Source organism: Mustelus asterias, chromosome 14 (assembly GCF_964213995.1).
Source record: "Mustelus asterias chromosome 14, sMusAst1.hap1.1, whole genome shotgun sequence".
Classification (NCBI taxonomy): Eukaryota; Metazoa; Chordata; class Chondrichthyes; order Carcharhiniformes; family Triakidae; genus Mustelus; species Mustelus asterias.
Window position 1 is genome coordinate 43,375,965 of NC_135814.1, and position 12,471 is coordinate 43,388,435.

General features: G+C 46.5%; 1 protein-coding gene across 1 annotated transcript in view; it reads right to left on the bottom strand.

Annotated features, from left to right (window-relative positions):
• The window catches only part of LOC144503632 (sodium-driven chloride bicarbonate exchanger-like), a 267,586-nt gene that overhangs the window by 49,957 nt on the left and 205,158 nt on the right, over positions 1-12,471 (bottom strand). Inside the window, exon 14 of the mRNA XM_078228280.1 lies at positions 2,632-2,877. Coding sequence (XP_078084406.1) covers positions 2,632-2,877 — 246 coding nt within the window. The remainder of the gene's footprint in view (positions 1-2,631; positions 2,878-12,471) is intronic.

The window sequence follows — 12,471 nt, forward strand, 5'->3', positions numbered from 1 at the left end:
CCAGAAGACCCATAGGAAAACCACGCAGACACAAGGAGAATGTGCAAACTCCACACAGTCACCCAAGGCTGGAATCGAGTGAGGCAGCAATGCTAGCCATTGTGATTTTGTGAGATAATAGTTGGATTTTTCTTAATCTGCTCTCGGAGAATCAGGGCATGATTTCCTGCTCCGACACTGCCAAGTTGTTTTTTCTATTTGTTTTTTTCCTTTGCATCTCATTTACTCTGTATGGCAGACTCCCAGCAGTGTTAATGACACTAAGAGAGAGTCTACCAATGCCAGCAAAGGAAGAAGCAGCATTACATAAGGAAGCTGCATTCAAAGCGCCAAAGAACCCCGAATATGTGGAAAAACTTTCATCTCAAGCTTCGATCTAAACCTAAACCTAATGTGAGGTTTAGTAGTCACTAGGGAAGGAGAGGTATCCATCACAGCCTTCAAATAGGGCATAACTGGGCCTTCCACTGCTGCTGCCAGTAGAACTCTTACACCTCAGTTGGAAGCCCCTGGGTTTGGTGGGGTCAGCAGAAAAATCAGGGAAATGGTGGGGATTGTGGCAACAAGGAAGTGGTTAACAGGATAGCTGGGAGTCTTGCTGGCCAAGCTAGGGGAAGAACATAGGACAAAAATTTAGGCCTAACTGGGGAAATTGCAGAGGCAGGCAGACTTGAAAATTAGGGTTGCCAGCTGTCGTAATAGTTCGACATTGTTGTTCCTGCCGCCAGCAATTTTGCTCGGGTATGGGGCTAGATTTTCTTTGCATTAACAAATAAGCTGATATTTTGGATCCTCAATCGTATTGAGGCTGGCTTCTCTGTTTCTGTGTGTGCAGATTTCCCAACTTGCCAATTAAGGGCTTCTCTGAAGTCGGGTCATTGCTGCTCTACTTTATGTGGCAGCACAAAAGTACATGGGAGCTGGGTTTCCAAGTGGGTGACAAGGATTGTATCCACCAGTTGGAGAACCAGTGGGAATTCTTAATTGTTTTCTTCAGGAAGCCCGACACTATTGCATTTCAATCAAGCACTTACTGCAGCATTGCGCCTCCTTTCAGATTAAGCTTCGAGTAAGGCAGAGGTCTTGTACCCAAGAGATGCTGGTCAATTAGAGGCCAGCAACGTTTCAGTACAGCAGCATGCTGGGAGCAGTGGCCACTGCCAGGACTATAACCACCTTCCTACCATTGCTTCTGATCCTTCCCGCCCACCTTTACCGATGGCCCCTCCCTGCTACTTTGGTCAGCCATTAGAAGATGTCAGCTGATTGTCTACACAGGGCATCCCCAATCAATTTTTCTTTCCCACATTTCTTTTTTCCAAAATATAGTGTTTGCCAATTGTCTGCACAGAACTGCATTTGCTTTCTCTCTGCCCACACCACTAACCTATTCTGCTGTAATCTCCTGCATTCTTTCTTACAGTTTGCCTTTCCCTGTATATTGGCACCTTCTGTAAACTTCCTTCATATCCACCGACTCACAGGAGACCATGGCTTGTGACCAACCAAAATGGAGAAGACTCATTCAGGGAAGACACTGAGCACATCGACCAACTTTGTCAGGAATGTGCAGAGGCGAAGTTGAGGCATTAGAGGGAGCGTACAAACTTCCAACAACCCATCTACCCAACTCTTCAAGCACCACCTGCCCCACATGTGGCAGAATCTGCAGATCGTGCATTGGGCTCATCAGCCATTTCAGAACCTATCGAATTGGAGGTGATGCAAGTCATCCTCGATCCCAAGGGACTGCATCAGAACGTACAGTGAAATGTGGCCAGCACTATACTATCTCCTTTGGTCATCATTACATATCCTGTCTACTTTGATATGCTGATCCTGCTTGCTGGAGAGGCAAATTCTAGTAAATGAAAAGCAGAAAACTGCAGGCGCTGGAGATCCGAAATAAAAACAGAAAATGTTGAAAATACACAGCAGATCTGGCAGTATCTGTGGAGAGAGAAACAGGCTAATATTTTGGGTAGATGACTTCATATCAGAACTGGGAAAAGTTTGAAATGTCGTGTGCTTTGAGCATGCGGTGGATAATGTTTAGTTATTCAACCTAACTTTCCTTTAGATTATGTTGATTCCTTTCAGTAAGATATTAAAAAGCAATCAATCTGAATAGTGTGGGTTGATAAACTAGGCAAATAAACATATCTACTTCCCAACATGACTTAACAGTCATAAATTAAAAAAACATTATTTAGGTTAGATTACCACTGAAAGTTGATTTCTCTGATTAGTTATCAATTATTTTTCACCAGTTAAAATTGCATTAGTTTTTTAACAAATGTTGCATCTAAAATGTATAATTCACACTAGAACTAAGGCAGCTTTGAAAATCAAACTTTTGAGTTAATTCCTTCAGTTAAAACTTTATTTTGTTTGACCAAAAAATATGAGAATCAAAGGCTTAATCTTTACAACGCAATGGTAACTGGATTCTCTGGCTGTGCTCACCCCCAAACCAGAGAATCTCACCCGAGGTCAATGGACCTTAGCATGGTCCGCCCCCCCCACCCGCTCTGATTCCCACGGCAGGTGGGATGGGAAAATTTCCCATCTCCAATACAACAGCATGATGTTATATTTCTATTGTTAAGACAGAATTGTTCATATACTTACGAATAGTGGGTGAGCTGTTCCAGGTGATTGTACATATTGAATGGGTATGTCTCACCAAGGTGATACAGCTTTTCTAGTGCCTCATAGATGAAAATAAGACAAATAAGGGAAGCAAATGCTTCCTCAGTGAACCGGGTGATGTAGCAGACCAACGAACTTGCATCTGTTGCAACGAGAACCATGCAAAGAAAAGCCGTCCAAAGTCCAATACAGGTTCTCAGAGAAAGGTAGGATAAGCCATAATCTCTATGATAAATAAAAATATCAAAGAAGGTATGTTATTAACACATATGTAGCTACAAAAGCTACACATATCTTAACAATCAAAACTCTAAATACTATTTGCTATTCTCTATATTCTCAATTGTAAAATATTTAAAAATATCCTTTATATGGTATTTTTCAGTCATATTCCTGAAACATTGAACTGGCACAATATTGTAAGCGTTACTAAATATAGTAAACTACATCTGTCACATAGACCACAGAGGACAAGTTAGCAATTCTGTTGGTATTCTGCTCTGAATCCTACAAGTACAGTTAACTACTCAGTTTAGATAAACATTGATCACATAAATAGCATCCAATTGTATTTCCAATGTAATGTTCCTGCATTCATAAAACATTTTGAAAATCACATTGAGTTAGAAATGATCAACAATATTATGCTCGCCTTATTTGATACATAAATGTTTGCCTTCAAGTTAGTGGGGGGATTTTCTGCTCCCATTTTCAGGGGCGGGATAGGCGGAGGGGGGTGGGGCAGGGAAATCGAGAAGTCCCAGCACAACTTTTATGTGATTTTGATGGGATATCCCCACTCACTTGTCCCCACGCTCTGTCAATAACATAATGAGAATCCTGAATTTAAAAGTCGGGATCTATATTTGCATATATATATAAAACTATGCATGTCAGGACTTTACATCTGATAGTCCCCCCCCACGTTAAATTGTCCTTTCACATGGACATGAATCACAACAGGTTCCCCCATGACGTGCACCTGCCAATCATACCCTGCCAGAGGCACACAAGTGAGTACAGCCCCTAGGGGCCAAAGTTGCTGGTGGTGTGGGCTCATTCAGAAAATCTTGCCACCAGCAAACGAGCGCCAAGAAAAACATTGAAGGAAGTCAGAGAATCTTGCCTTTAGTTTCAACACACAACAGAACTGGTGAAGGAATTGCCAAATTAATTTTTAATTAATTTAAGTAAATTACATGCAGTATTTTCTTAGTATATAGTGTTGAACAAATGGAACCTGGCACAATGATTATTGTTGGCGTATATTTCATCCTTGAACATGAGCCACATGTTCATGCCTCAACTTCAGAATCGCAAAATATCCAGCAGCAATTTGCCAGGATAATGGGTAGCCAGCAGTTGACAGCAATGGGGAAGGTACCTTGGCTGCTCAGCAGTGCCCAACATCCACATGAAGCAATTTTCAGTCAGATCTGTAAATGTGAGAGCAGCACACATGCTTGCTTCAGGTGAAAGGTGCTTAAGGAGGTAAATTAAGATTCTGAGTCATTTCTTAGACTCTTTGAGATTTTTAGATACAAATGGGCAGTGAAAGACCCAGCTGGAGATCATTAAAAGGTGACCCGCTCTAGAAGAGGCAGAAATGACCTCGGTGTTTATGATAAAACTGCAGACTACCGCTGCCCATTCATGTTCTTCTACAGGATTGACTTTGCAGCACCGATTTATTTCCTGCCTTCCCACAACTGAATAGAATCAGTGGATTGCCCATTTGATTTCCGGAGCTCAACAGTTTCACTCAAACAAGGCCTGAAATGAAAAATGGTTCAATCTAATGGTGTCACCACTATAGTTCATCACAATCATTGCATGTCAGTAGCATGATAGGGTCATAGAAATTCATAGAAATCTATATTCATGGGATGGCACAGTGGCGCAGTGGTTAGCATTGCTGCCTCACAGCGCCAGGGAGCCAGGTTCAATTCCAGCCTCGGGTCACTGTCTGTGTGGAGTTTGCACGTTCTCCCTGTGTCTGTGTGGGTTTCCTCTGGGTGCGCTGGTTTCCTCCCACTGTCCAAAGATGTGTGGGTTAGGTTGATTGGCCATTCCAAATTAACCCCAGTGTCAGGGGACTAGCAGGGTAAATATGTGGGATTGCAGGAATAGGGCCTGGAAGGGATTGTGGTCAGTGCAGACTCGGTGGGCTGAATGGCCTCCTTCTGCACTGTAGGGATTCTATTCTATGCTTATTATGAGGTTGGTTTCCTCAAGATGCAAGGACCTGGAATTGGAGCCCACATCACTAAAAGACCCCATTTATAAAACCTTGGATTTATTTAATAGAAATGGATTGCAATTCATGTCGAGTGGATGGGCGCGATCTTACTGGCTCGCCACACCAGTTCATCAGCATGGCGAGCCAGGAAGATTGCATGGGAGGCTATAAAACTGATTCTCGCCCACCTCCTGGCCCTGTTTTGCCAGTGAGAATGGCTTTGCACTCTTTCATAAAATTGAGGTAAGTTAAAAGGACTTGCCTGCTCCCATGCAGCTTCTTCTGGCCTCATGGCTATTTTAGCCCTCGCTGACAAGAATCATTATTGCTCTGCAGTAGCAGGGACCTGGCACCATGGCTACACCGGGGATCGGAGGCCATTGACACAAGTGGTCAGGGGAATGGCCAGACAGTGCCCATTATGTGGTGCCAGCCTGGCAGTGCGCAGCTGGTACACTAGCAGTCTCATCTGGCATCTTGGCAGTGCCCAGTTGGACATCATAAATGTGCCAGGAGCAGTGCCAAGTGGGTGGGGCCTGTGAGGGGCTATGATGGCAGAGGATGCACAATGATGAGGAGGCCTCAAGGTTGTGATGGGGAGGACCATGTTGGGAGACTGCCCATTGGGAGGGTCCTGATGCCCCAAAATCAGCGATCCATGTTGGTGTGGGGGTAGCAATGCCGCACATGCGTTCTGCAGCTAGCTTCCCTGGCATAGTTAGGCTCTAACCCCCACTACTGGTGATGTGGAGATGCCAGCGTTGGACTAGGGTAGGCACAGTAAGAAGTTTCACAACACCAGGTAAAGTCCAACAGGTTTATTCGGTAGCACGAGCTTTCGGAGCACTGCCCCTTCATCAGGTGAGTGCAGGATTTGGTTCACAAACAGGGCATATATAGACACAAACTCAATTACAAGATAGTGGTTGGAATGTAAGTCTTAACAGGTAATCAAGTCTTTACAGGTATGGACAATGCGAACGGAAAGAGGGTTAAGCACAGGTTAAAGAGGTGTGAATTGTCTCCAGCCAGGACTGTTCGTGAGATTTTGCAAGCCCAGGCAAGTCGTGGGGGTTACAGATAGTGTGACATGAACCCAAGATCCTGGTTGAGGCCATCCTCATGTGTGCGGAACTTGGCAATCAGTTTCTTCTCACTGATTCTGCGTAGTCATATGACTTGAAGGCCACCTTGGAGAACGCTTACCTGAAGATCAGAGGCTGAATGCCCTTGACTGCTGAAGTGTTCCCCGACAGGAAGGGAACACTCCTTCCTGGTGATTGTCGAGCGGTGTACATTCGTCCGTTTTCGTAGAGTCTGCATGGTCTCCCCAATGTACCATGCCTCAGGACATCCTTTCCTGCAGCGTATCAGGTAGACAACGTTGGCCGAGTCGCAAGAGTATGTACCATGTACCTGGTGGCCTCCTGACCTCGACCGGGTTCATGTCACACTATCTGTAACCCCCACGACCTGTCTGGGCTTGTAAAATCTCACTAACTGTCTTGGCTTGAGACAATTGACACCTCTTTAATCTGTATTTAACCCTCTCTCTACTCGCAATGTCTGTACCTGTAAAGACTTGATTACCTGTTAAGACTCGCACTCCAACCATTATCTTGTAATTGTGTTTGTGCCTTGTTTGTGCCTATAAATGCCCTGTTTGTGAACCAAATCCTCCACTCACCTGATGAAGGGGCAGCGCTCCAAAAGCTCATGCTAATAAAATAAACCTGTTGGACTTTAACCTGGTTTTGTGAGATTTCGTACTGCCCCACTACTGGCACAAAGTTCCCAGCTATCAGAAAAACTGACAAGCCTTGGGAAGATTGCAGTGCCGAGCTCGCCCAAAAGACCAGTGTGTTCCACACTGGTTTTCTGACTTTTATGACACAACTTTATTTGGGAAGATTCCGCCCGATATTTTACACAGACCTTCACTGGCAACTGTCAGAATGGTGTAGAGTTTCCAGTCATTCACAGCTGGCTATGAGCATGTGAGCGGTCCTTCACACTGGAATAGGGCCAAATTCAAACTAACCATTGTTCAACAAGATAGCTGACCAAATGGTTCCCAATAGATCCCAGAAAACAAAAGTTTAAAGTTTATTTATTAGTGTCACAAGTAGGCTTACATTAACACTGCAATGAAGTTACTGTGAAATTCCCCTAGTTGCCACACTCCGGCGCCTGTTCGGGTACACTGAGGGAGTATTTAGCATGGCCAATGTACCTAACCAGCACATCTTTCAGACTGTGGGAGGAAACCGGAGCACCCAGAGGAAACCCACGCACAAACGGAGAGAATGTGCAGACTCCGCACAGACAGTGAGCCAAGCCAGGAATCGAACCTAGGTCCCTGGCGCTGTGAGGCAGTACTGCTAACCACTGTGCCACCGTACTGAATGAGACCGCAGTGCAAAAATTGTGGAATCCGCAAGCCATCATTTTCTAGTCTGTTCCCAAGTCCTCATAGGCCAACGTTTTGAGTTAGTTTGGATGACTCAAGATGAGTGTGGTTTCTGCAGACACATTTAAAACTGCCACATACTACATGATATAGCAAGGCAGGATCTCCTTGCTCTTGGGCACACCATGGTATTGGAATCCACCATGACTGTTGTGATCTGCTACATATGTTAAGGAGTGCAGGTGAAATTGCCTTTCCTAGACTGGCACTAAAATCAACTTGAATCAGCACCACTAATTCAACCCTGATCAATGAATTGAGAGACTGGGGACAAAGGTTATGAGATATTTCCTTATGCAGTGATTTGCTGAAACGTCCAGGCCACAAGGTTTGATAAGATGTCAAAACAGGCACATGAACCGATCACAATATGTGATTAACCCCTTTTTATTGTTTCCAATACAGTCAGCAAACTTCATCTTGCCTGCTCATTACCATGATTGTAGTGTGTCGCAGGTTACTGAATGCCTGCATCTCTGAACAGCAGGTGTAGAATTATGAGAGACTAGTGCCACTTAAGGCCAAGCTGAAAGTGGAAGGTATTCACGTTGCAGCAGGTGCTGGAAGTGGCTGGAGAAGAATGCCTGATCTGCAAGAACCATGTCTATGGTGCAAAAGGGGAGACAGCATGTTCCAAATTTCTCTGAAACAACACTAGAGGTTCTGGTGCAAGCGATAGAGAGGAGGAACAAAGTCCTCTATCCACAGGGGACCAGGAGGTCCAGCAGATAGATACTACAAAGGCAATGGGAGTGGATAGCCATTGCAATCTACGTGAGGGTCAAAATACTTTTTTCAAGGGCTCTTCCCGAGAATTTCTTGAGGGCTACCTTTTGATTTTCACGGGCTTCTTTCTCAATCTTACTAATTCCTTTATTAAGAAATGTAGTCACATAGTGACATTACCTTCCGTGTTTCTGTTTTTTTTAGGGTTTCCTTCTTTAGTCAGATAAGGTAGCACAAATACAAAGCAAATGTATACAAAATCTCCTAACTTGTAATCCATAAACAAGATGCATTTATTACTTTATCATAAATACATTTCCCATACTCCATTAGCAAAATGAAGATTCTAACTATTCAGCACATAGTAATTCAGTGGGAATGAGGATTACATCTGCATCCCCTTTAAAATGTTAACTGCAAGCAACTGTCACTCTCCAACATTCTTTGGTCTTGTTCTACCAATTTCAAGTTTCTTTCACCTTAATACTTCTGTTTAAATTGAGCATCCTGAGGCTTTGGGGTTTTTCCATTCACGACCATCATGTGGAATGTTGTATATTTAGTAGATCTCATGAAGAGGTTCTGAGTCATGTATGGTTGAACAACTAGTGTTTATTGGTAACATATAACTATGTACACATATGTAGGGTGTAGCCCAAGCCATGAGTAAACTCCATGCTTGCTTCCACACGGGTTTCAGTGCATTCCACCACTGACTCTGGTCTCAGGTAATGTGCCTCTTTAGATCACACTGTGGGCAACACTGTTCCCAGTCTCACATTAACCCTTGTGATCCCAAATACCCTTCTACTACACCTTCACCAATCTTTACCCAACATATCATGATTCCCCTTCTTCCCCGTCAAATCTCTAGCTTTACAAATTCAGAACATCTGGAGGCATGACAATTCTTCCAGATCTTGTTCAGGTCACATTCAAAGTTGTAGAACTGTTGATTTGTTCATTTGGAGTTTGAGTTGAAGTCTGTGTTTCTGGCATTTAGTTGTCGTCTTCTCATATACTTTTTCAACCCCTTGGGGTTGCATCTCTCTTTGTCAACACTCCATCTGCTCTCCTTGGGTACTACCTGCTTGTCCCATTCTTTCCAGAGTGTTCAGTCATGGTATGGACCTGGTTTTCTTTTTCCGTGTGCTCCATCGTGATCTTTGTGGGAGTTAATGATGTCTCTCTCTGCCATTTGGAAGTTCCTCATCAATGGGCTAACCTTGCAACTTGGCTTTTATTGCAATACTGTGCTCTTCCATGTATCTTACTGAGGTGTCTCTCTGATCAGCTAATGGTCGCTACTTTGCTCCAGCATTATCTTGCAGCTTTACGCATTGGGTAGAGATTGCAGTGTTGTGGTGTTTACAGGTAGTGTGACAGCAATCATTGGAGCCTGGAGTTGGGGCTCATTGTTGTATTGCTGGTGATTTTCCTATGTGCCTTCCTGTGGTAAACCACTGTTAAGCTTATTGCCTGTGTGTGTGTGTGACATGCCTGGGCATGCCCCTGCCGGCCCTGCCTGAGACTCCTCCCCCCCTGGTCCAGGTATAAAGGTGACTGCTCCCAAATCCCCTGCCTCAGTCTCTGGTCCAGTTCATCAGCATGGGTGTGCTCCAAGTCTTTTGCGAATAAAAGCCTATTTGTTCTTGCATACAAACTAGTCTTTGCTTGATTGATAGTGCATCAATTTTATTCGCAAAAAGTTTTGGGATGGAGCAGATACTAAAACCCGATAGATTAGAATTGGATTCTCAAGCCGTAGGAGCCTCTAACAGCTTCGATCACTGGCTGTGATGTTTCGAAACTTTCCTCTCCGCCTCCGTCGTCCGGACCAAAACCGACAAGCTACACGTGCTCCACGCCCGGGTAAGCGATCAAGTATTTTCGATGATTAGAGACGCTGAAACTTACGAGGATACGATCGAACTTTTAAAAGGCCAGTACAACAAACAGACTAATGTAATCTACGCCAGACATCTTCTGGCTACTCGCAGACAACAGCCAGGAGAATCGGGCGACCAATTCCTGCGTGCATTGCGAGCACTTGGCAGGGCCTGCAACTGCAAGGCCGTAACAGCCGCCCAAAACACTGAGGACTTAATGAGAGATGCCTATGTCACGGGTATCAGGTCAAACTATATCTGACAACGACTGCTGGAAGAGGGTGGGCTGGACCTACAAAAGACTGTAGCGCTTGCCGATTCGTTAGAGGTGGCCTTCCGTAATCTCGAGGCCTACACCCCCAACCACGGGGGCGCATAGTGGACACCGCAGTCGCCGCCACCTCTGTACTCGGGAGGGCCGCAGGCCTACGCCACACCACGTCCCACCAATGACCCGACCGCTGCGGCAGTCTCTGGAGGCCCGAAGTGCTACTTCTGCAGGCTGGGGAAGCACCCCCCGACAACACTGCCCGGCGAAGGATGCGATCTGCTCCGGGTGTGGAAAGAAGGGCCATTACGCGAAAATATGCAGGGCGAAGTCGACCTCCAAGCCCAGTAGCGTCGCGTGCGACCCGCCATCTTGGACGCCTTCAGCCGCGTGTGAGCTGTGCGACCCGCCATCTTGGGCGCTTCAGCCGCGTGTGAGCCATGCAGGCCGCCATCTTGGACGCCTTCAGCCGCGTGTGAGCCGTGCGGGCTGCCATCTTGGACGTCTTCAGCCGCGTCACAAAATCCAATGGTGGCTTCGGTTACGCTGGACCAATCCAGGCCTCACCAACTCGCCAGGTCCATGATGGACATCGAGGTAAACGGTCGCACTACAAACTGTTTATTTGACTGTGGGAGTACGGAGAGCTTTATTCACCCTAACACAGTGAGTCGCTATGCCCTTTCAGTACTGCCAGTGAAGCAAACGATCTCCATGGCTTCAAAGTCCCACTCGGTGGATGTCCTCGGGTACTGCGTGGCGACCCTGACTGTACGGGGCACAGTGTACAAAAACTTCAGGCTCCTCGTGCTGCCACAAACTCTGCGCTGCCACACTCCTGGGGCTAGATTTCCTGTGTCACCTTAAGACTGTCACCATGGATTATAATGGGCCTTTTCCCCCGCTCTCTGTTTGCAATCACCAGTTCTTAGATCGCCCACCGCGCACCACTTGCAACCTCTCGACCCTTAAAGTCGCCCCTCCCTCACTGTTTGAAAACCTCACCCCCGACTGCAAGCCCATCGCCACCAAGCGCAGACGGTACAGTGCTGGAGACAGGGCTTTTATCAGGTCCGAAGTACAACTGCTCCTAGGGGAGGGAATCATCGAGGCCAGTACCAGCCCCTGGAGAGCCCAAGTAGTAGTTGTTAAGACTGGGGAGAAACATCGCATGGTCATTGACTACAGTCAGACCATTAACCGCGACACGCAGCTGGACGCGTACCCCTTCCCCGCATATCTGACATGGTTAATCAGATTGCGCAATATCGGGTGTTCTCCACCATCGACTTAAAATCTGCATACCACCAGCTCCCTATCCGCCCGGAAGACCGCCAATATACTGCCTTTGAGGCGGATGGCCACCTCTATCACTTCCTTAGGGTCCCCTTCGGGTCACCAACGGGGTCTCGGTTTTCCAGCGTGAGATGGACCGAATGGTAGACCAGAACGGGCTGCGGGCCACCTTCCCGTACCTGGATAACGTCACCATCTGTGGCCATGATCAGTAGGACCACAACGCCAACCTCCACAAATTCCTCCACACCGCCACACTCCTAAATCTGACCTATAATAAGGAGAAGTGCGTATTCCGCACATGCTGCCTCGCCATCCTTGGTTATGTTGTGGAAAACGGGGTCATCGGTCCCGATCCCCTCCTGGAACTTCCCCCCCCCCACCAGCCTCAAAGCACTGAGGAGATGCCTGGGCTTCTTCTCGTATGACGCCCAGTGGGTCCCCAATTATGCGGATAACGCCCGTCCGCTCATCAAATCCACCTCTTTTCCCCTGACGGCAGAGGCCCGCCTGGCCTTTGACCGCATCAAAGCAGACATCGCGAAGGCCACGATGCACGCTGTAGACGAATCCATCCCGTTCCAGGTGGAGAGCGATGCATCTGACTTCGCCCTAGCCGCCACCCTTAACCAGGCGGGCAGACCCATGGCCTTCTTCTCACAAACCCTCCAAGGCCCTGAAATGCGACACTCCTCTGTCGAGAAGGAGGCCCAAGCCATAGTGGAAGCTGTACGGCATTGGCGCCACTACTTAGCTGGTAAACAATTCACCCCATCTGCAGCGGCAGATCAAGCCCCCAGAGAGACTGAATTTGTAAATTTGTAATTCTGTAAATATCGTTCCACCCACCTCACCCCTGCTGGACTCTTTTTTAAAAGCAGGGGGTGAATGTGGTAAACCACTGTTAAGCTTATTGCCTGTGTGTGTGTGT